Source organism: Oreochromis niloticus, linkage group LG12 (assembly GCF_001858045.2).
Source record: "Oreochromis niloticus isolate F11D_XX linkage group LG12, O_niloticus_UMD_NMBU, whole genome shotgun sequence".
NCBI lineage: Eukaryota > Metazoa > Chordata > Actinopteri > Cichliformes > Cichlidae > Oreochromis > Oreochromis niloticus.
This window is the reverse complement of record NC_031977.2, coordinates 9901552-9925764: the sequence shown is the minus strand read 5'-3', so window position 1 is coordinate 9925764 and position 24213 is coordinate 9901552. Positions and strand designations below refer to the sequence as shown.

General features: G+C 41.6%; 2 protein-coding genes across 3 annotated transcripts; one reads left to right on the top strand and one right to left on the bottom strand.

The window, feature by feature from the left end:
- The first annotated feature begins 354 nt into the window (after nucleotides 1-354).
- lrrc75ba (leucine rich repeat containing 75Ba) lies at nucleotides 355-14279 on the top strand. Of its 2 annotated transcripts, none has more exons than XM_019365566.2 (4): nucleotides 355-1100; nucleotides 3872-4000; nucleotides 4869-5005; nucleotides 11921-14279. In XM_019365566.2, the coding sequence occupies exons 1-4, from the start codon at nucleotides 819-821 to the stop codon at nucleotides 12525-12527; spliced, it is 1155 nt and encodes a 384-aa protein (XP_019221111.1). In that variant the 5' UTR covers nucleotides 355-818; the 3' UTR covers nucleotides 12528-14279. The 2 variants fall into 2 exon arrangements, with proteins under 2 accessions (XP_019221111.1, XP_005473114.1); XM_005473057.4 differs by having other exon boundaries at nucleotides 357-1100; nucleotides 4893-5005.
- Nucleotides 14280-15301: 1022 nt separating this feature from the next.
- On the bottom strand, nucleotides 15302-24213 carry LOC100699923 (glutathione hydrolase 5 proenzyme). Its single transcript, XM_005473050.4, has 12 exons — nucleotides 23966-24213; nucleotides 23445-23572; nucleotides 23260-23355; nucleotides 22332-22518; nucleotides 22089-22249; nucleotides 21714-21860; nucleotides 21350-21480; nucleotides 19582-19766; nucleotides 19293-19384; nucleotides 17581-17687; nucleotides 17328-17438; nucleotides 15302-17235 (listed from the first exon to the last, which is right to left on the bottom strand). Exons 1-12 carry the CDS (start codon nucleotides 24130-24132, stop codon nucleotides 17089-17091), a joined length of 1659 nt encoding a protein of 552 aa, XP_005473107.1. The 5' UTR covers nucleotides 24133-24213; the 3' UTR covers nucleotides 15302-17088.

The window sequence follows — 24213 nt, the reverse complement described above, 5'->3', positions numbered from 1 at the left end:
AAACTGGAGCTGACAGCTCATGCAAAGGCCGAAAAACAACAAGACTGCCAAAAGAGAAATTTCAGATTTATACCGGGGCCCATGGCGAAGCACGTATTTGAGCAGCTGGAGCTAAAAGACAAACTTTCAGGTCTTCTGGGGGATAAAAGGAAGACCCCCGAGAAGAAAAAATCTAACTGAAAGTGGCACATTCAGAGCATTTTTTTTTTTTTTAAAAATTCCCTTTCTTTCAACCATTCTTTTGCCTACATTGGTCTCACAGTTTCCTCACGTGCTGAATATTCTTATGATTTAATTCCCCTTTTTGCAGCTGCACGGGGAGGAGAGGGAGGGGGGCTGAGAGGGGTTTATGGCTGGGAGGAGAGACGCGCAGCAGGCACCAGATGCTGCGATTGGTCGGACTCTCCACGTTGCACAAATCTAAACAGCAGCGTAAAAGCAGACACGACCGGAGGATGAAGCAGCCTGAGCATCTTCATCATCATCTGAGCTTGGCGCACGTAGAGCACGGTGGCGGCGACGGAGGGGAAAAACAAAGCGAGATATACTAGCGCGTGACGGGTGCACGAGGCAACGATGATCGTTTAGAGCGTTCTAGGATATTATGTGGCTCTGCACCGGATCCCCAGCCATCTGACAGCCAGTCGCAGAGCCAGACAACACGGCGCTGTTGTTTTTTTTCCCTCTACCATTCACTTAGGAGCATCTGCTGGAAACGGAAAACTGGAGCTCATCATGGGATTGTCCTTTTGGTAGTGGTGCTGTCTGACTGTGTCAAAAAAAGAGAAAGAAACAAGCCAACAAACAACAACAACACCATGGGCTCCAGACTGAGCAGGCAGAGCAGCCTGGACAACGAGAATTTCTCCAAAAAGCGACGCAAGCTCCTGAACAGCGCCGGAGAGAGCGAGAGGGGAAGTCGGGGCGGCGGGGACTTTCTGTTTGCGCTGATGCTCAAATCAGACAAACTGCCTGGGATGCTGCGAAGGACTAACCACAGCCCGTACATGAGGAGAGTGGCGTGGATCAAAGAGATCCAGAAGCTGCTCCGTGACCGCAGGATAGACCAGGCGACCGACGTGCTCAAATTACTGAGGAAGGTAAGGAAGGAACCTGCACAATGCACGGTGAAGTCGAACGTTGTTTGCAAACAGCAGCGCTGCCCTAAAGCCTGCTGTGGTGCTGATGCGGTTATGCATTGTTTTCCCATCTCACAGAGACCGATGAGGGACTGTGTACGTGCGTGAATGTAGTCTTTTGCATGCATATCCAAAATGTAGCGGTGCCACAGGTGCACTGTAGTGTTCTCCTGCAGTGTCTGCAACGGCCTCTGACCTCTGACCTAGGCCCACATTATTCGTTCATTTCCCTTTGCTGTTACTATACGCGTGTGTGGGCTCACTCCTTTGGCCGCTTCCTCCTGAAGCATTTGTTTTTTATGGAAAGTAGGCCACTGGCAGAGCACTGTACCTGTGACACAGTGTTTCAGTGGCAGACACAGCACGTGACTCCCCACTCTCTCTCACTGTGGCTAAACGTGCTCAGTGTTGACATTAGATTTGAAAGGATTACCTACCCACCGAATGAGGAAATGTTCAACCTCCACACTGTGTCATTGCATTATCTCAAATTTGATTTTCTCCTGATGGGTCTGGATATTTCCTGAAATGCAGAGCACAAATAAATCTCCACCCCTCTCTGCATCTGTCCTTGTTTCCCTTCCTTTCTAAAGCCAGAGTTTCACCTTTTCCTTAGGCTGTTCTAATGTGCCCATTAGAGCGACCTAGCACCTCCATCACTCCCCACTCTTAATGTCTCTCTCTCACTGTAATGGCCTGTGCTCCAGCAGCAACAATGAGAGCCCTGGAGTCCTGTCTTCACCAATACAAAATATTATTCCACTCCAAAAGGCTTTATTAACTCTTACCTAAAGAAATGAAAATCTAGGCCACTGTCATTGCTTTCCTTATTTATTTATTTTTTTAAATATTCTATTGTGTGCGTGTGTGTGTGTGCCTATAATCATGTGAAGATTTGGTATTTTTGTCATTTTAAAATGAGTTGAGGAAACTAAATCAATTACCTTTAAAATGCATCATCATAAAGCTATGAATATATTCACTGTGATGATTTGATGTAGTTTTTGCAACATTAAGTAGGACAAGTTTTGTACACATGACCTCAAATGTCCTACACTCCACCATACTGGATCTTAATCAAAGGGCTTCTTTAAAGCCTCTTCTCGCCTGCTTTAGCAAATGTGTAAAACACTCGTGAAAGGACATGTGGACACATCAAAGATACAGCAATATCCTAAGTGATCTAATTTGTTTGCTTGCCCTTAGGGCTTTCCTCTGTCTTTTAGCTGCCGACCAGTCCGGTGTTAATTACTCTGAAGCCTTGACACAGGAGAGAGCGGAACCTCCTTAATCAAGCCAAGGAGATAAACTGGCCTGGCTGGGCTCCATGACAGCCACATCACAGGGGACGGGAGGCTCACTTTCCCCTAAATGAGCTCTACTTTTATTAAATGATCCTCACTTTATCTTTTTTTTTTCTTGGAGCATTTGCAGGGAAGAAGATATCAGCGAGATTCTGTTCTCAGAATTAGCGGCGGAGTTAATTGGTGTGTAACAGCGAGCTCTGCCGCAGATAGGAAAGAGATCTGAGCTTCATTGCAGATATGAGGATGGATCCATGGCTTGGTTTCACACTCGCACGTGACAGTTGATCAGGCATGAACACTGAAGGGAGATATTTTTACACCTCCTCTTTCTTAGAAGTCTTTCTTAGAAGAGCAAAAGCAGCTTCTCCTGTGCTTTGGGTTCAGCCTGTGTTTACTGCCACCCTTGTTAGAAGGACTGCCGGGAACGTGGAGCTGCCAAGCCTCCCACTTCAACTGTCCTTTACAATCAATGCAGATTGTGTTTGAGGAAGGAAAAAAAAAGCGGATGTGTCTGAATGTGTGTGCGCGCGCGCAGGTGTGTGCGTACCGTATGTAGTGTCTCAAAGGCTTTCTTTTCTCATTAAACTTGCATGGGCTGCACAAGTGCTCGCCATCATAGATTGGCTCATTAGGACCTTGAGGATGGACATGTGGATGAAGGCGAGTTGGTACGGTTCAGCGCGCACAGCAGCACCGCTGACTGCTGCTTGTCTCATCACTCTCGAAAGGTCATCTGACGTCTCCTCTTTTTAGTTGGTTTGATTTGTTTTTTTCGCCGCAGATCCTATCGGATTCATCATAACTGCGTGCAAGCTGCCGTGACAGCTGCCAGTTCTGACCTCTTTGCAGATGTATTTACGTGCAGCACAAATGAAAAGTATTCAAAGTCCAACATATTGAAGTGCCACGGCAAGAAGAGAATTATAAATGAGGAAAAATAGAGACACTGAGATATTAAGTGCAATTGAAAGTTGTTGGGTTGAGTTGTTTTTTCCCCAAGTTTTAAACGACCAATGAAAGTAGAGCATGTAGAAATCAGAGGTTTGATCTGAGGTATTAACATGAGGTCAGAGAGAGTCAGGCGTGGGTTGCTTTGTGCAAACAGTATGCACTATGGCATGTCAAGATATGCCCTGTGGATAAGTGCCACCGAGGGGTGATATGTTCAAACACAGCCTCTCCCCAGTGACTCACCCCCACCTACATTTCACTTTGCTACTGTAGATGAAAACGCCCGTCTTCTTTAATGAATATTTAAAACAAAACGCTTCTTTTATCGTTCCATTAGGAGTCACGATGCCCTTGACACAGTAGGGACCTGTTTGTCGGTCTAAGTCTACATTCTTAGACCCCTAATTGTGTATTTCTGCAACTGCATCTTGCTGGGTTTGTGATTCTTTTTTGTTATCTTGTCTTCTTTGGTAGGATCTGGGTTTAGAAGGCACATCGCTCAACGACATCTTGTACAAAAACGCTGCCTTCCTCAATCTAGTGGATCCCATCTCACACGAGCTGCTACTCAGCCTGGCTCGAGAGATGCAGTGTCCTAAGAAGGTCAGGTTTCTTTCCCTTTTTTTGCATGTGTGTGTGTCCCTGACAAGCTTGGTGTTAGCGCTCTGCAAAGGAAAGCTTTCTCCTAAAAACATTTCCCTTATGAATTCCTTTTGTGAAGCGCTGTCTTCTTAAGAAAATCTCATCCGAGGATGTTATTGACATTCCTACAGACAGATGCTCGAAAGAAATCCTGCCGACACATGTTACTCTCGAGGAGCTAGAAATAGCTGCTCAGTAAGAATCCTGGAAAACCGCTTAATGCAGTTTGTTAAATTTTTCATACCTGAAACTCATAAAGCCGGAGTGACCTGACAGTGCTGGCAAAATTTGGAATAAATCAAAATAGCACCTTGAAACAGAATAAGGCTGAATTTTATGCACAGATGGGAATGTGTGATTCAGCCTGTCTGAAAAATCAAAGATGAAAACTGAATTATTGTTATTGTTATTTTTATGTAGGCAGTGGTCACCAGGAGCCACAGCATGATTAATACATTGAAATTATCTGGGTTTATCAGTAGCTGTTGTATCTCACCTCTCCTCACTACTTCCTGTGTTTTGCTTCCCAGTGCATGCTGCATGTGATTAGATTTTCTTGCTCCAGCAAGTCAGCTAAATTGTGTTTTGTTCAGGAGTAGCTCAAGGCTTCAAGAGTAATAATAAACCATGTTTTTTCTGCTCAGGTGAAATATGGTGGAGCTACAGATTGATAAGTTTAAAAAAAAAACGAATCGAGGCAACTTGGCAGGATTTAAAACCTTGAGAGATATAAAGAGCTGCAAAGAACTGTTTTTCTCTTTTACTTCCACAGGCAGAAAAAGCTGCTGCCTTAGTACTATTACTCTCATGCTCTGTGTTCCTTTATCAGCACTCTTTCTGTGCTCGTCTACAGGATGCAGACACCATAAAGTCTTCTGATAAGATTTGCAGACAGCTGATCTATCACCTGACCCCACACTCAAAGTGGTTGAGGCAGAGCATGTCCAGACGGAAATCCCAGGCCTGGTAAGCCCTTCTGTCCAGACATTCAGTCTGTAATAAATCAGCCGCCGCACACACAACAGAGAACAGGGCTCGGCTCCATGTCGAGCAGTAGAGATTTTCATCTTTGTACCCGACACTGAAATAGGACGGAACTGGCCACGGGCTGACCTGATAGAAACGTTAAGGATAACCACAGCTGTCAATCATATCTGAGAGCAGTGCAGTGGATTTGCATCGCTACTGGCTTTTCGCTCTTCAAAAGTGGCAGCAAACGTGTCCATCTGTGTGCCAAAAAAAGCTGGGAGGGTTGTGCTAAAATGTAATTGTAGCCATTTTCATGAAAAAGTACATTGCTTTTGATGTGCAAATGATGAATAGAGAATTAGGTTGCGCACAAATAGGCTTTTTGTGTGTCTAGGTGTTGCTTGGTAATCCTATTCATGAACAGAAAAAGCCTATCATAATTGTTTCTCGTGTAATTGCTTATTCTACATCTGGCTACACACTGCAAATAATGGATTAATTTTAAAGAGATGAAAACAATCTGAGAGCTGAAAACGAGACGATGTGAGCTCAGCGAGATCAGACGGGTTTATTGCGAGTCATTCGGAGGTGACACGCAAAAACTGGAAGAAAAGCTTATGTAGATCAAACATTTCACTGTTGAGCTGCACAAGCAGGTCTTTGTTGTCCTCGTGGACATTTATTTCAGCTTGGAAGAGGAAAAAAACACGACTTTACTGAAACTGACAGCTTCTCTGAAAATGTGTGGAATCATACAGTCGCTAAATTCCAATAGCTAAATGCTCTTTTTCACTTAGTCGTGTTGTTGGCTTTGTAAACCTGCAGTGAGACGGTCTGACGCTGGCTGAGACAGCAGGAGCAACATGAATCATTAAAACAAGAAATCCACCCTAAAACAGAATATTAATACAGCAGGTGTTGTGAGCTCTGACAGCTTCGCTTGCTGTTGTGTTCATGAACAAATACCTGTCAAGGCTAGAAAGAGATGAGACAGGTCCAGTCTGCTGCTGACTGTGAAAAGGCAGCTCACCTCCCGAACTTAAGTTTTTGGAGACAGCCTACTTTTTCCAGTTAAGAGCTTAACTGATCATTTTATTTCTGATTCAAATATTCATAAGGTCATTTAGTGTAACTTGTATTGCCTCTTGGGAACTCTACTAGCAGTTTAGCTTAGCAATTAGCTTAGCCTGCTACCTGCTAACTACTAAATAACTACTAAAATTAGGCACAAAGCTTGACTTTGTTAGGTATATTTGGGGCATCTGTTAGCATCTGTGAAGCTCACAAAAATCAAACCATATAATTTACTTTTTCTCTAAGATATAAAGTAAAAAGTGACTTAGCCTCCATAGACACGCTTCTTCAATTTTTAAGACTATTGTATAAACAAAGCCTAGTACAAAAAAAATTATGTGCACTGTGAACAAGGGCTGTCCACCACTCAGCTGTAATACAACCACAGGAAAAAAATGTGTATTCCCCAAGTAAATTGCAACTGGTTGCTGGCTGTCGCTGGATAAGATCAGTTGCAAAGATGGTCATGCACCAAAACCCTTCAGCAACCACTCACCCGCAGGTCAGGGAATAAATATTCTTTCCCTTATGACTAGTGGTTGCTAAATGGTTGCAATCCAGTCTCTAGGCCTGTGTGACCAGGGACAATCACATGTCTACAAAGCCTTAGTAGCTAATTTGCTTTCGTTGAGAACTATAAGATGGTGAATTCTTATAAAACTTAAAGCTTGTGAATATTTTTTACAGTATCTAAAGTATGTATTGTACTGTGTGGCATAATTTTGTGCTTGTGTTGTAATTACTTGCCTTGTAGGTACAGAAAATATACATTATTACACTATTGTTGTGGCCAGAAGAAGAAAGTAGTGTTTTTAGGGAATGGCAGCTTTGAGTGACAGCTGGGTGCTGTATCGTCTTGTTCAGACTTCAGTCACACGAAAGAGTCGACTTTGGTTTGTCCAGTTCATTGAGTACAGATAATTCACAGTCAATTACAGATGTGCCTTGCTATCCAAGCTCAGTCATCGTTGGCTATAAACTGTAAAAAGAACCAAAAAACCCCCCAAAAAACAAAAAAACAATTGAGCTTCTGGATCACAAAACTGAAGCCAATACAAAATCATTCGCTAAACCTCCATTCTTTCTAAAGGTCAGCAGGAGGCGACTCCTCTTTTTACTAAAAGAAGTCCAGCTGTAGAGAAGTCTAAGGAAAAATTACCTTTTGACGCCCTGATTCTTACTAGTTATAAGTCTTCCTGATCATAATTATGATCTAATGTTTATTATGTAAATCATGTTCCACATAAGAGTCAAAAAGAAGGATAAAGCAGGATATGTGTGATTAATAATTCACTAGCCTATGACTATCCAGTGTCTCTTGGCTTCTCAGTTAAATCTGACGCTTGCTCAATTACATCTGGTTTTAAAACGCATAGATGACCCAGGCAAAAAAACATTCAGCCTTTTCACAGTGGCTACATCCATCTTTCATATACAGTCTGTGGCTTAAACTAGCAGCTCTACAATATTACCCCCTTGGCCGAAGTCCAGTGCTAAACCTAAGGCAACAGAAACCAGTACTTGTTACTATGTCCATCTTTTATAAAGAGTCTATCAACTTTAACTGATAAAAAACATTAGCACCTTGTTTTTTTTGTCAATAATTAAACAAAAACATCATATTTTGTTTTTTAAAAAGTGAACTTCAGAGGTGCAGCTAGGCCTCTGCTTGCGTTCTTGGCTGTAGCTTTATAACTATCACACAACCATAAGAGCATTTTTGTAGAATTTCCAAGTCTATCCTTTGTCAAATAAGGTTTTATTGGTCTAAATTTACAGAACAAATAAACCAAAGAAAGTGTGTCACAAATAAAAATTTAGAGTGGATTTATACTCCCTTTGTCTTCCATCTTTGTTCAGCTGCAGACAGCTTGGCTCCTCTGTGCAAGAAATAAAAAAATAAAAAGCAACAAATCCACTTCTGTGAGGTTTCTCTCCACTCAGAGGAAACAGAAACAGCTCAGTCCTCTTTAATGCCACGGGACTGTTCATCCCTTCATTATCTAGCATTAGTGCAGCACACGCAGTCCTCTAAGTACTGTACACACTTGTGTGGCTGAAATGCCACGCTGAATTAATATCTGAAACTCAGTAATCCCATTAATCTCAATCTAATCTAATTAGTTTATTTAGGATTGGCTAGAAAACTTTCCTTCTTTTTTTTTTTTAAGTGCAATGAAAAAAAATGGGCTTGATGGATGCAGTGACCCAGATACGCTACTGAAGTGCTCTCACCTTAAGGCTAAATTCATGTCAGTATAAAATTTGCAGACACTTTTTGTGACCTTTTCTCTTTTTTGACTTTTACAAAAGTGTTTTTCTTTCCCATAAGCTTTACGTGACTTAATAATTCGCTTTTGTTTTCTCACCTAACACTCAGAAACAGAATAACCGGGACTATCATTTAGTTTTTAGGCTTAATTTGTGTTTTATGGTCATTAAAGGATCCTCAAAAGCACCACGAGTTCCCTCAAGCACTTGCTTGGGGCTTGTAGGGAGGGGTATCAGCCAAGTCTGCAGGGATGTTAGGTAGGCGGTACATGTCAAAATAATGTCCACATAAACGCCAGGATCCAGGATTTTACAGCAGTCCATTACACTGCAACAAGATATCCAGAGTTATCCACTTTCCCTGTCAGTGGCTTTAATGTTGCGGCTGATTGGTGCATGGGAGGGAACTGCCTTTAGTGATACGGATTGTGAAGTGTGAGGTTGAATACCCTGCAGCATGAAGGACAATGCAGTGCTGCGAGGGATTATGTGCGTGTGATTTCTATCTATAGTGCACGCCGACCTCATCTGTACGTCTTTATGATGAGCGTGCAGTGGAAAATATACGTGACATCAGGGAGCAGATGTGACGAGACTGCTCATCTCGTGCAGATGGGCTTCACCCACCAGAGGACTGAGATGAATAATAGAGAAAAGTTTGAACGTAAATGACTCGACAAAAAAGACAAAATGGCGTGAGTAATGCAATAACAGCCCAGAGGAGAGATGAGGAGGAAACTGAACTGCACGTTTAGAAAAAACTGTTTCTTCATTTTTTTAAAATGAATATAATCTCACCTCCTCTCAGCAAGCTTTAGAATGAATATTTACTTTAATAAATCGCAACAGTGATTTGATTTGTGCTTACTGAATTAGAACGCGGCCTCATTGCATTAAATCGCTGACACTTGGAGACTGATGAGCCACACGTAGAGGCAAGCGGTGCACTCTTGGTGGGAATACTTAATAAATGGCACCACAATGTAAAATTAATTGATTTCTTAACTATGTAAAGGGTGTTTATTAGGTTGCTTGTTTGTGAATATGCATTGTTATTAAAGGCTGATGTCATTACTGTAAATCCTTACTGGATTCAGTGTCCATTATTATTTCTTTGGGCATCTACTTAGCAACAGATATTCAGCATCATACCTCTGCACTGTTTCTTAATTTAAATAGAAATTGTAATTTAAACTGAGCCCTGATATTCATGTTCTTGAGGATGTAAAATCCACAAGAAAAGCCATCTGCTCAAAGTTATCAGTAGCGCTCATGTTTTCTGGTATCAGATCTTGACGCAGGATGAAAGAAGCTTCCAGTGTGTATGCCTCAGACATACTTTTTTTTTGTTCAGACTGGGCTCAAAAGCCTGTCTGAAAAGGAAGGAGCTGTGTGATCAAAACCTATTCACACCTGGAGCGAAGCCTCTGCCACAGCCATTAGGACCTTTGTGCCTCTGGTTAAAATGAGGTTTCTGTCATGTAAAAAAGGCTGCGAGAGACAGAAGAGAGAGAAAGGACTCTGGCTCACAAGATTCTGATAAAAGTGCAGCATGCTTGGCATATTTCTTGTCCTCTGCACCTGATTAAAACTTCTTTTTAAATCTTGGTGTTATCCGCAGATTTTTGGGGTTTTTTCATGAGTTTTTTGATCATCAGCCCATCACCTGCTTTTAAAAAAACGGAGCTGTGCATGCCGCTGAGGGCACATCCATTTTCAGCACCACAAAAAAAAACCCCACTTGGGTGCATAACAAGTGACAGGTGCGTGTCACAGTAAGTCGCAGGGGCGCTGGGAATGCTTTAATTCACTCTGACACCAAATCAGCTTGGAGGCCACTTCAGTAACAGCTCAAGTTAAGCACACTGCCTCCTCTAGGGCTGGGGTGAGGAGGTGAGCGAGGAGTCGAGCGCTTGTAAATGTAAGCGACTGCAAACAAAGGGGCAAAGGAGCGTGCAAGTAATTCAGAAATGTTTTCGGCACCAATGCTAGCTGCAGAAAAGGATCATAATATCGCCTATATTTAGATTCGGCTTCAAATCGTGCTTTCATTATGCAATGTCCTGAAAGGATTTTGAAGATATTCCAAGGGTTATACTGAGTCTGCACTGAAACAGATAGAAATCCTGGGCAGAGAAGTAATCATTTAAAGCTTCCCTGATTGAATTTCAACTCAGAAATCCCCTTTAGAGACAGAAAAATCAGGCAGAGGGACTGAACTTTTAAAACATGCTATAAACGTGTTACTTTGACAAGCATTAAAGGATCTGCTGAGCTTAAACAATGTTTGTCTGCCTTGTTTATAGCAGGAGGTGTTGTAAAGTCACTGTAGTCAGATCAGTGCATGTTCATGTGAGCAAATTAAACCAATGTGCCGTCAATTAATGTCTGTTAGTATCAGAGTTACTGCACTTATTTCTATGCCACCAAACTCACTGCAGTTTTCCACTGCGCTCAGTCGACCTTTATGAAAGTCCTCATACATAAGGTGCTTTGAGGAACCTGGCTGGCAGGTGTACATCTACATGTTGCTGCATGAATCACTGATCCACAGATATGGCACTGAGTAATGCTGACAAGCCACAGTCAGAAGCCAAAAACAAGATTGATATCAAGTTTTCCTTTATCAGTTCCTGATCGTTTATCTGTGACATTATTCATCACCTGCTAAATGTTTTTGGCTACTTCAAACTCACATTGCATGTTCTTGGCTCTCAAAGAGCCTGTCAAAAGCTGCTGTCTAAAAACTTCAAACAAACAAAAAAAGCAATAGAATCACAGTTATTATGGCACAGGCTACTTAATGTGTGAGGATCATATTTAGCTTGTAATTTATTAAGTGTTAGCTATTTGCATGAATAGTCATTCTGACGTGATAATTTATTAATGGCGATCAGTGGGAATTCATGACACATTATTCATTGCTGCATTCCTGCAGCATATGTTTTGTGGCCTAATCATGATGTGTTACAGACATTCATACACAACATGTCAGTAAATGCCACGGCTCATAAGAAGATTCTGTTATGTGTAGCAAACTGGGGAGGTTTTGTGTGATTCCATACTCCTTTGCTCAATTGCACCAAAATCTATCATCAGGTGACACGTCGCTGACTAACAACAGAAAAGAGACAAAGTCATGTCTTTCTTTAGCCTCGCCATAACTGAAATGGCCAGATATATTCAGATTAGTTCCTCCAAAGCACTTCATAATTTATCTCTGCAGGGGGAAATGGTTGTGACCTTGCACTATAAGGAGCCCCGTGCTTCTGGCCCGCAGAGCTTTAAGCTCAAGCTGCTGGTTCGCTCGGATGTTTTGGCTCTTCTGTTTACACTAGTAAATCCCCATGCTGGAGTCTCTGTGCCAGCCTTCCGCTCAAGCTGGACCAGTTACCCCCCCTCCTTTATACAGCACAGGAAACACAGCATAAAACTACTGCTTTGTTTTTGTCATCAATGGGGGAATCATTCAAAGATCATTTCATCCTCCAGCCAAAAACTGTATTTCTGTCTATGTGCAAGAGACATCTAAGTAATACCACTCTCTTCTCTTCATATTCCCAACAGTCTCAAGACAACCCTACAGAAAAAAATGTCCAGCGACTCCGTCGACTTGTCTGGCATTCCTCTCTCGACCCGGGACGTCCGTCAAGTCGCCTTCTACCTCCAAAACAACAGAGACAGTGTGGTGGCTGTAGACATCAGCTTCACTGAACTTGTTGACGAAAATTTGAGGTTTCTCCTGCCTTTCCTCGCCTCGCTGCCCAAACTCAGCACCTTAGCCCTCAATGGCAACCGCCTCACCCTGGCTATACTCAAAGACCTCACCGAAATGCTCAAAGACCCCAAGAAATTCACCAGCCTGGCCTGGATCGACCTGGGGAACAACGTGGACATTTTCACCATGCCTCAGCCTCTGCTAGTCGCGTTGCGCCGGCGCTGCAGCCTAAAGAGCAGCCTGCCGACGATCTACGAGTACACGGAGGGTCAGCCCTACTCCTACCACCTGGAGACTTCCATTGAAGAGCCCAGCCACTATGAGGAGGACGAGGAGGAAGACGAAGATGGGGAAGATGATGAGGATGATGTGGGGGACAAATTTGAGCTGGAGCCCTGGGGGTTAGGAGAGAAGCGGCTCTCCAAAGACTTTACCCTTCACTACTGTGAGAGGTGATGGGGTCGTTTTGTCTCCGAGGGTCATTCAACTGTGGTTGAAACGTCGTCCCACAGCACTCCGCTACTTCCTTCGCCTTCTTGCCCTCACACCACGAGCCCAGTTACCCCTCAAGACATGAGGGAGACCAGTGCCCACATTGTGAACTTCTTGTCCTGACACAGCTACCAAGCTATTCCTAACCATCTCTGAGTTAACCCACACAAGATAATGACAATGAAGTGACAGCCGCGGCGGCCATGACTTACTGTGTTGGTGGATGGTGCTCTTGGGAACGAGGTGCGGTTTCATTGGAGGGGGGCTGGAAGAATTAACAAACCAGTGCTCTCTCTCTTTCTCGCTTGCTGTCTCTCTTTCTCTCTCTCTCTTTCTCTCTGTGACAGTGGCAGCTGAGAAGCCAATCTTGAGGAGGTTTGAGATCAGTTGCTCAGATGGAGGAGCAGCATCCCTGCGGTAGCTGAAGAGGAACTCGAGCCAGTTTGGAAACAGTGGGTCCCTCCGGGTTTCTCTACCAGGACTGAGTCTATCTCTGGCAGGCAGGGCCTAGCTCCACATTGTGTGTTCTCTGTTAATCTCTCAACAAAAGCTATGACACAAGTTCAACAGACTATACAGCCGACGACCCATCACGTGACGCCCGGCAAAACTGCTAGGTCGACTTTTTGCGTTTTCCCCCCCTTTCCAAATGTCCACTTGTGAATACCCACGCACACCCTTGTGTAGATGTAAATGAGGACACAAAACATGGCTCTGTTGTGTTTCCACAGGCTATTTTTGTGCACTTTTCGGTGAACAAAGCAATCTTAGAAGACAACAGGTAGGACCAAACAATGGATAGCTGTCAATGATTGTTTTTGTACTCGCCCGAATGCTCTTATTCCCCTCTCTGTGTGATTATTGAGATGTTGTGCTCATCCCCACTGTGTGTTTCAGTGCATTTGTGACACCACAGCCAGCTGTTCGTGCGGGCCACTAAGTCAGAGCAGTGCCCAAGCTGCCCTTTCCTACTGCCGTGTGTCTCTACAAATATGTTGTCGTTCCCACTTATTGATGCTGTACTTCAGTGGTCCTGTGTTTTCTAATCAGACGCAGCCATGACTGTTATCTATTGGTTCTAGTCTGCTTGTAGTAGCACATGATGTTTAAGTTAGACTGACCGAAACACTGCGATGCACTTTAAGGCAGTTTTTTTTAATATATATTCCAGTTTCACCATAGCATAGACTCTGTGTACATCGATTATAAGCAGTGATGCAGACAGCTGAAAGTATACCTGCGGACGGGGAAATGACGGCTCCTGATTGTTGAAACAATCATTAAAAAATCACCACCAGATATATAATAAATGTTTGCTGTGTGTTATATGTGTTTGTATCTGTAATTTGTCCGATTGTTGCTGTAATAATTTGTGTTATTGTTTCAGTGTTTCGTCACTTGTCCGACTCAGTAGTTACAATAACGACTATGAAACTGAGCCCTGCAACCCCGCTGTTAGCTCGAGCAATAGAGCAAAAGGGGATGCAGCCAATGGGATGACGCAATAAAACAGAAACTAAATCAGTGAATGTAGTTCAGAGTCAGAGCGGACACCTCTTTTCATGTCGAATGTTTACTGTGAGTGATGGAGAAGGCTGTCCACCTGGTTCGTAGTTTGTTTTCATGTGTCAATGTCAAACTCTTCCTTGTTGTAGCCTTTGTGTATCTGTCTCATGCCCAACACTGACTGCCAATAAATGAACCGATTCAAACTAAGAGCAGATGTCGGGTTTTATTTTAACAGTCAAAGTACACACCGAACAGCTGGAACATCTGGGTCACCAGAAGAGCCCGCACCTGACCCCCAAAAAGAGGATTTATTTATTTATGCAGATTAGTCTGCAAATAGGGCAATCAAAGAAATCAGCTCAGCCCGTGCTGTTTGGGATTGGTTATTGGAGCGTCGTGCTTGTTTCCCAGCCAGCAGATCATCTGCGCTGCTGTGAGCTGTCAGGGAAATGCCTGAACTGCCACTGTTTGCCAGGGAAAAGCAGGGTGGTCATCGCATGAGGCCCTACCCATGATCCTCTCCTGGCAACCTTTTGTTCCTGCTGCCAGACATGGTAATGTGACATTTGCCGCAGGTGGCTCCTATAAGGTCAGGGCACAGTGTGACTGTCACACCCCCCGAGGTCCAAATACCATGTGACGGGGCAGAGCAGCCCACCCTAAAAATCACCAGGATCTTATCATCTGACCTTTTCCCTTCAGGATTGATTTATTTTCCTGTGTTAGGAGTAAAATAACATTTTTATCTGTGTTGCTGTGGGAATTGATTGCGTGCCGTAGGTGTTCACTGGAAAGTGCGTCTAACTTTCGCTCAGCAAACATCTCTGCTTTATGTATGAGTCAACGTTTGATCGGATTATCTTGTTCCAACTGCTACAATGTCCCCCACAAAAAATTTCAAACTGATCTATGAGAAACAACACAGAGAGGCTGCACAGGCTGTTCAGACTACATTACGGTGCAGGGGAATGGATTTACAGAGCACACATCAATAACAGTGACCTCAGGTTGGAGGGAGAGACCAACAGCAGAAGGGCACATTGGTACATCCACAAAAAAGCCATTACTGCCCAGCTGTCAAATATCGACTGCAACCAGAATTTATTTTTTCCTTTTGTTTACTTTATTTTCAGCTGTGTATTCATTTTTTATCATTTTGGTTTTATAAATAAAAATAGAAACTAGATTTTCAATGCATCTATTACATTTTAAGGTAAAATTTCAAGTACTGACCATTCAACCATTTATTATAAAAATGAGCATCTTTGAAGATGTATCCATTACTATTATACACACAGGGAATATATTTTGCACAAATGCAAATTTTTCATTTGATATATGTACATAAAATAAACAGTGACAAAGCAGCTCATGTGCAAAAGGTAAAAATGCTATGCAGCTATTTATGTGTCAGACATAAGAACCTCTGTTCCAAAAGAGAAAACAAAAACTAAAGTTAAGAAGCAAAAAATATTTAGTATTCCATTTATTTATTTTTTTAAGAATTTTAACCTCCTAAGACCTAAACTCTTTCATGGCATGCATTTTTAATTTCTCTTTGCTATTTGGGCTTTTTGGGACCTGATGAATGTAAAAAATTAGATCCACATAAGACGACATTCTATTTAAATTTTGATAGAACAGTGGAAGTATAATGTCCTCGTAAGTGGATATCAGGCTCTTGTAGAGCAAAATTTAGTATTTTGGTCTAGACAAACCAAAATGTGATGTCCACTGATGTGGACGCCAGGTCCGAGGAGGTTAAATTGAATGACTTAACAAATGATGCCACACACCCTGCAACCACATGGACGAATGTCTCAATTTTGGACAACATTATGAATTAATCTCTATAGTCTGTTACATCTAGATTTTGTGAAGTTGACAATGACAATGACACCAGTGTTATTTGGTTTAGTCTATTTAGCTGTAATTGTGAATTTTACAAAGCCTGTATACACAAGTGGGACACGGGCACTGTGAAGTTACCCACTACTTTGCAGTGTTCTATTTCTAAAGTCTGTCACCATTTTTTTGTTTCATCCATCTGAACAATCATGTGAAGTAATCTATAAGACTTAAAAGCAAGAACTGAGCCTATAAATCCACCACAATCGAGCCGTTTTCCCACAGGTTTCTCTACAACTGTCTCTTGCCGGCCCGATGCTTAGAAGGAACGCAGGTTTAAGTAATTTTAAACTATGCGCTTCTTTCACTTCTTTTATCTACAGTCTATGTGAATGATCGTTTTTTTTATTCAGTCTTTTGGTGCCATGTCCAAATTTTTGGGAAACATATTGGCATCAAACAAAGAATATGTTTTGAATAGCTGCATGATTGTGAAATTCTGGACTTACATCAACATTTAAGAGAAAGATTTGGCTGTTAAATATCAGACCAACTATTATCCTAAATTGGCTGATAGAAATTTAGATAATAAAATTCAATATCGATCAATATATCCCCAATAATTTATAAAATATAATAAAAAAATTTCAGTTTTTATGATGTATTTGTTTTCTTTGTACTCTTTTGGGCTTTATGATTTAAACACTGAATTATTTTATCATTAAACTCAGTTTTGTTATACACATGCCTGAAACACAAGTGTAGTATCATGTACCTTACATATGTATCTGTTACTTTTACAACAGAAAACCTGAAAGCAATGCCAGAAAAGAGAGAAATGGCAGAAGTACCAGATGGTAAAATGTGTACAAATAAGCAGAAGAGTGAAAGGGGGGGTCAGGCACAGTCACGGATAAGGCTGTTGGTTCTTCTTGTGCAGCAAAATCCATCATGTTACTGTTAGAGTCAGTTCTGTCTAGAGGCCACGAGTTCAACTGCAACATGCTTCTGTAGGTACTCAGCTGAAGAAGACAGATAATCAGCATCTTGTTCAATGATTTTCCAGCAGGACAGACACCATCTGCTACAGATTTTGTGGTTTTGTGGCTGCAAGAATTTGTATAACCTTAAAGTCATGCTATCAAACTAACATCCCTGGCTTTTGGCCTCAGTAACCAGCTGCTTTGCCTTTTTTCCTTTCATCAGACCATGCAGAGATGCAGCTGTCCTCCTTTTCCACAGCGTTAACTACATTGTAGAATCGTGTTGCTGGTTGATGATTGTGTCCCTTTTTCTTAAGAGCCTCAATTACATCCTGAAGCACAAAGAGGAGAAGAGATTCAGATGGAACAAAAGCAGAATTTCTTATTGTGCTATCATTTAAATACACTGAATATTTACACGTACCTTTTCAAAGTTGGGTTCAAACTTTACTGCATTTTCAGAGTCAACATAAACAACTGGAGTATTAATTGCATCCTTAAGGCTCTTTCCAAACCAAAGGTGGTTCATGAGCGCCTTGGAGAGAAATAGTAGAATTGCAGTCTTTCAGATGGGAAAGTGATGATTAAAGAATGGAAAAGGGTGAAAACGCCTCTGACTACAATGTTTACTCTAACACCATAGACGGTTTGCATCATTTTATCTCCTGGACACGTACCGAGGCCATTCCAGTAGTGATCATATTCCCACCAGTCGATCCAATCACCAGTGTCTTCGACTGAGACTTCAGCAGAACTGGAGCCATAGAGGAGGGAGGCTGCTCTCCTGAGAAATACAACAAAAGCCTTGAGTGACAGCACAAAACTACAATCCACACTCATCACTGTTAGGAGAAAAATGATCACAAAATGATTGCTTCTGAATGATGTGAAGCAGAGGGTGAAGGGCATTTATTCAACCCTGACATGTGCCATTTACTTTTGTTCAGCATCTGACATCAGACACTGATGAATGCTGAAGGAAATGTTCACAGAACTATTTCTGTACAAAAAATATTCTTAAGTTCAGCCTAATACTTCAGCAGGCAACACTAATTAAGTGGATATCTATACATAGTTAGTCTCTCTTAGTACAAAGGACACTCTCCATATTGAGAGTCAATAAAAACACTGTCTGTGAATGAGAAATTTCTTCTAATTTGAAAAACTGAAAGATATCCACAGCTGCTAAAGGTGTAAAATCTTCATATTAACTAGCTCTAGGGACTTTGTCCCTCCATCACATAGATTCAAGCTGACTTTTCTGTAAGTGCCTGTAAGCACTGCTGCATTTTTTTGAGGGAGGTTTTAGCTGAAGTGCAGTACAGCCGTAGCCATGGACCCCTGCTTTGGTACAGAAGAGCTTTTAGCATTTAGCTAACATAAGCATGTCGGCATGCTAATTTTAGCTAAATGCTAAAATGCTAAATGCTAAAATTAGCATGCCAACATGCTCACAATGTTAAACCTAACATGCTAATATTAAATATGCATGTTTATCAGGTATATAAATACCTCAATTACATCAAGATATGATACATCGGCAGAAAAGTGCCAGTGTAGCTAAGTACCCACACGTGTTTGTACAGAAATATAGAAAGAAACAAAAACGGAGAACGTAACGTCGCATTCGCAGAGGGATGATGGAAAAAAAAACATAAAAATCGCTGTATTAATAATATTAATAATCGCTGTATGTGTGGCGATGTTTGTGCAAAGTTTTGTTCATATTAGTCCACCGGTTAAGGAGCTGATAGGGTACATACAGACATATATACATAAATATGCTATAATCATTATAGTAATCTGCAACCTAACTAATTGTTTTGAAACTGTGGAAATTTCTCTGTATTTATGTAACTACATCATAAGTGTGAAGTCTCTCCTTTGGGCCCCAAACTGTCCCAGTGACCTAGATGAGCAGCTGGCTGGCACTGAGATTACCTGATTTTGAGGAATATGTGTCTTAAAGTTATGGCAGCCTCATCTGAATCTTTGACATAATTACATAAAATAAAAATATGTTGTGTCAGGAAAATAATTTCAGAACTGTGAGATAAGAATAGGTTACAACAAGATGTGTTTACTTAGTTTATCATGTTTATCTTGACGTAAGGTAGGATGATGTTTTTGGGGGGGTTTTATATCGTGCTTCTGAGTCACCCGTTACTACAGTTTAAAACTGGTCTCACAAGATTTGTCTAACAATGAGGCAGTGTTTCATTAATCCCACTGCTGAAAGGGAAAGTAACAGTTACTAGTAAAAAATAAACTCTTTGTGCCATTAGTAAAAAGCCATTGAAAAAATGCCTCCTCATCTGCACAATGCTCTCCCCTGATTGCTTGAGTTTCATAAATATTAAATGTAAAATGCATCGTGCTGATCCTTTACCTGCAGAGATACTATCGGCTCTTCTACAGAAGTCATACAACTGGTTGTTGAGGATGATTCCAGTACTTGGAGAGAAGACTTTGGAGCCAAATCTGTAAAGAAAACAACATTAAATCAACTAGATCTACACCCTGTGACGCAGACAACAAACTCATTGTGCAGTACAGCCATTGTACAAAGCAGCTTCTAAAAATAATCTCTTAAACCTTTTTAATCTTTCAGTTTCAAAGGAAGACACATTTTTGATAGCTGGTTCCTAACAGTGAAACAGATTCATCCAGACACTGACATGTGGTTGATGCTGCTAGTGACAGACACAGCGGCTCCGTCTTCGGTCAGCACAGACACATGTGTGGTACCCATGCTCTCCAGATACAAGGTGATGCCATAATACTGGAGATCATGAGTCTTGTCGCTGCTGATCAAGCTGCGTATGTTGTCTGCAAAGCTACCCTCTGTGAAATTCTTTGCCATCTGTTAGAAGTACAAAAACAAACGCATTAGAGAAAATACAGGAATATCAAGACAAACAACAAATCAGAGCCAAATCTTAAAGGGATTTGAGTTCATCTGCTTTTAGAACTCTTATTTGCTACTTATTCATTTCAAACGTTACACCGGCTGTCAGAATTATCATGTTGAAATGAAAATGCAGATTTACAGGGAAAAGTTGGGATTAAAGGAATGTTTTCAGAGCACTCTATGCAGTAATGTGAAAAACTAAGTACACTTTTACTGCTCCCATAAGAATTAGGAGGGTAAGTAGCGGCCAGATGCTATTAATCAAATGCACTTGATCATATTTAAGTGTGAGAACCCATACGTGTATAAAAGAAGACGTTTTGGTCATTTGCTAGTCTAGAGTGTTCCATTGCGTTAACATGATGCTACAATCTTCCCACGACTGGAAATTGGTGTAAATTTACCCCAAAGTCAAACTGTGCATTGTTGCAAAGAAATTGATATAAACCCCAGAAAAACTCTAAACTCACAGTACAGCGAGGAAAGACTAAACACTAATGGCTTTTTTGGAAGGGTTGACAGAAGAAGGCCTCTTCTCCAAACCACCTCAACTTGAGGAGTGGCTGTACTCTCAGCTCCTCCTGAGCTCCTCATCGTAACTCAGAGGCTAAGCACAGTCGCCCTTCAGAGGAAGCTCATTTTCACTGCCTGTATCTCTTCCTTTCTCACTACCCAGAGCTCGGGATCATAGATGAGAGTAGGAATCTATAGACTGAGCAGTAAATAGACAGTTTTGCTTTCACGCTCAGATCTCTCTTCACCACAACAGACTGCTAAAGACCGCTACATCTCCCGCTTAAGACTCCAAAATACTTATACTCCATGTTGCCCATATAGCCCTACCCTGGACCGACTATCCAGAGGTGAAGCTGTAGGCCTTTGGTTCAGCATGGATTGGACGACAGTCGATCCATGCTTGTTGGTGTGTTCCTAAGTTACTGAAACTGACTTTGAGTTCATGGAACATCACCAACACCAGAATTGACCAAAACCAAACACAGCATATCATCACAAACACCTCATACCAACTGTCAAGCACAGTGGTGGAGGAGGGATGGTTTGGGCTTGGGCACCTTGTGAAGCATGGCCCAAACTAGGTCAAGATCCAGACCCTAGAGAGGGCCAAATTCCTCCACAGTAATGTGTGACACTGATACAGCCGTATAGAAAATGATTGTTTGAAGTTAGCTTTGCTAAAAGTGGTTCAACACACTACTGAATCATGGGGTGTGCTTAGTTTTTCACAAGACTGTACAGCAAAGGTCCTGCAAGTTCTTTTTCACATTACTGTACAGTGAAGGGAAAATAATTACTTCATCCCCTGATTAATTTGTAAGCTTGCAAAGAAATGTCTCTAATTTATGGTATTTTCATTTTAATCAACCAAACATCCAGAAAAATAAACACACATTACATAAAAGTTATAAACTGATTTGCCTGTTATTGAGTAAAATATGTTTTGGTAAAATATGACTTTGTACTTGTTGGAGAAACCTAATGCCTGAATCTTCTTGGTGTTATTTTGAGATACTTACTTTATCTGAGTGGAACTTTGGATCTCGGATATGTTTCTTTAATCCATTGGCAAATTTGAAAGCTTCAATATAACGGTGATAAAATAATGTTTTTTCATCGGTCGTCTTAAGATCTGAGTTCATTTTATACCCTGAAAATATAAACAATTGTTATTTCTTTTATTTAAAAATCTATTCTCAGTGTATCACACTTGTAAAGATTTGATAGGACCTGTTTCTTCATGCAAAAAACACCATATGCAACAACCAATAAATGCAATAATTTGAACAGCTCAGCTTAAAACATAAAATGATCCAAAAGCATCATTTTGTGATTTCAAAGTATAGATGATCAGAATCTCTGCAGTCAGTGTCTAACATGAACCTTTCATGATGTTGAGGATGAGGCTGAGGATGATTCCTCCTGCAGGGGGCGGAGGGAAGTACATCTGGTACTCTCCCAAAGGAACAGCCCACGCATCAGTCACTGTAACTTTATATGAGGCCAAGTCCTGCAGTGTGAGGTTTCCTCCTGAGCAAAAACATTGAAACAAATGGTTCTGCTAAGCACAACTGAACACAGTGCATCTCATAATCAAGACTTTTAATGGATCCAGACAGCCCACAGTGTGGCCTGTGAGGAATCATGGCAGAGATTCACAGAGCCAATTGATTTGTTCGTTTGTAATTAGATCATTGTGCCTGGCAGACATAGAAAATGGTCAGAAAGGAGAGCAGGATCAAACCTGTCTGATAATACCTTCTTTCTTTATGTCACTGATTAAATCCATTGCTATTGTTCCGCTGTAAAACACATCTGCTCCCTTCTCTGCAATCATCTCCAAAGTGTCAGCCAGTTTCTCAAATTTCACAGTATCACCAGCTTTAAGCAGGTTTCCGTTCTCATCTAAATATAATTTCCTAAAAGACAAAGACAGGGAGATAAAACATTAATTACTTGCTCCTCATATTTTTGAACTCACATTGCCGACATACTTCATACCGCAGTGACTGGGTGTTGCTTGTATTGATGGTTGGGAGGTATAGACTTTGGACGTAAGGAAGAGGGAATCCTTCCCTGGCCAGTTTGATGGTCGGCTGAAAGAGGTCGGCCCACGGCAACTTCCCATACAGCCGGTGTGCCGCTTCATAACCTCGAATTTCCCCAGGAACTCCAATCCATCTGCTATCTGATCACATGAATAATACATAGTCAGTGCTGGAAAGCAACACATACATTTACTCATGTTTTGAGTGTACTGTAACTCCTTTATCATCCTTATATAGTGCTTCTCTACTCTATCTGAGCACTCAAAGCGCTTTATACAACTCGCTCATTCACCCAATCAGACAAGCACTTTGCTAGGTATCGGAGAGCAACCTGGGTATTTTGCCCAAGGATATTTGGCATGCAGACTGGAGCAGACTGGGATCGAAACAACAACCTTCTGGTTAGTAGGTGACCCGCTCTACTACCTGAGTGTTTCTATTTGACTATTTGTTTTTACATGTCTACAGTTTTCCTGGCTTAATAATGTTTACACAATATCATTTAAATACTTTACTTTCTATTTATGTCCGCCTACATTTACACTAAACTGAATAGAAGATTAATCACTTTGCTGTTCCAGCACGTGTGATCTTGCAGGGCCTTGGGTATGTAATCAGAGCTACTTGAAGTCATCCCTGTCAAAGAAAATATATCTGCAAAATGGTCTGACAGGATCTGCTGCTTATGTCATGACAAACCACCAAACAGAAGTCTTTAAACTTTGAGCCCTGAGCTTGTAAATTCATTACTCAATGTGGAGCTTCTCAAGCCTGTAATTAGGCATGACACATGGAAAGATTAAAACAAGAAAGACAGCCTACAAAAGAAGCGAGGGAATAAAAAACTGATGCAGAAGTCTTATAAAAGAAAAGCCGCCTACCTTTTTTTACTTGAATAGTGCTGTTACATGACTTAAGCAGGTCAGGGTTCAAGTTTGCAGGGGCGGTCTCTCTGGAATTGATGATTTTCACTTTACCTTTGAAAAGATGAGACATTATAACTTGATTCTCCCCGGCAGGCCTGAAGCGATGCATTAGAATAAGGGGAGTGAGGGTGTCTTGTTACCAGAGACGTCCATAATTGTGAATATGGACCCCCCTCCAATACCCGCACTCTGTGGATTCATGATGGAGGTGCACAGCAGCGCAGCGATGGCGCCATCTACTGCAGAGCCGCCTTTCTGAAGAATGTCCCTGAACGAACAGAAGAATGTCCTTCATCACTTTGCGTTCCTATTTTCGTTATCGAGTGCGCCTTAAAAGTAGGGAAATGTTTATGTTTTGCATAGACCGCTGTGATGCAAATCACCTCCAATTTCCTCTCTTATGAAATGTTATATGGTTATGTAATCGCATACTGAGCGTGCTAAAGAAGCTCTTTTATCATTTAAAATGAACTCATTGCTTGAGTGAGGAGCTGCCACGTAAGGAGAGAAACACCATAATCCTCCACTTCCGTGATAATGATTATCCAGGTTAAGATCCCCAAAATGTTTTAGTGTTTAGATAAGGAAACCAGCATATTTTGCCTTCGTTGGAACATAGTGAAGAGAGCAATTTGCTTGAAAAGTCTCAAATGTCACTCACCGTCCGATCTCTGAACATCTCCCAGAGTCTGCGGCCACTGCAGCTTTCGAGAAAGTGCCAGTTGAGCATTTGCGTCTCGCAAGTACAGCAATACACACAATTATAGCAACCAAGCAGAGCAGTATCAGTGCGCAACAAGTGTACACTCTCGCCTTAGACCTCGCCATGGCTGTTGTTTCTCTGTGTCACCACTTCATCTGACCGACTACTTCTCTAAAATTTTACAACCTGATGAATAAATTGGGACG

Bases quoted from the DNA above. Each gene is read 5' to 3' on its own strand.
- lrrc75ba (XM_019365566.2), top strand. From the start codon at position 819: ATGGGCTCCAGACTGAGCAGGCAGAGCAGCCTGGACAACGAGAATTTC. The intron at 1,101-3,871 runs GTAAGGAAGGAA...CTTCTTTGGTAG, and splicing joins TGCTCAAATTACTGAGGAAG to GATCTGGGTTTAGAAGGCAC. The intron at 5,006-11,920 runs GTAAGCCCTTCT...TATTCCCAACAG, and splicing joins AGACGGAAATCCCAGGCCTG to TCTCAAGACAACCCTACAGA.
- LOC100699923 (XM_005473050.4), bottom strand. From the start codon at position 24,132: ATGGCGAGGTCTAAGGCGAGAGTGTACACTTGTTGCGCACTGATACTG. The intron at 23,573-23,965 runs GTGAGTGACATT...CTGTTCGTTCAG, and splicing joins AGATGTTCAGAGATCGGACG to GGACATTCTTCAGAAAGGCG. The intron at 22,250-22,331 runs GTATGAAGTATG...TTTGTCTTTTAG, and splicing joins AGCAACACCCAGTCACTGCG to GAAATTATATTTAGATGAGA.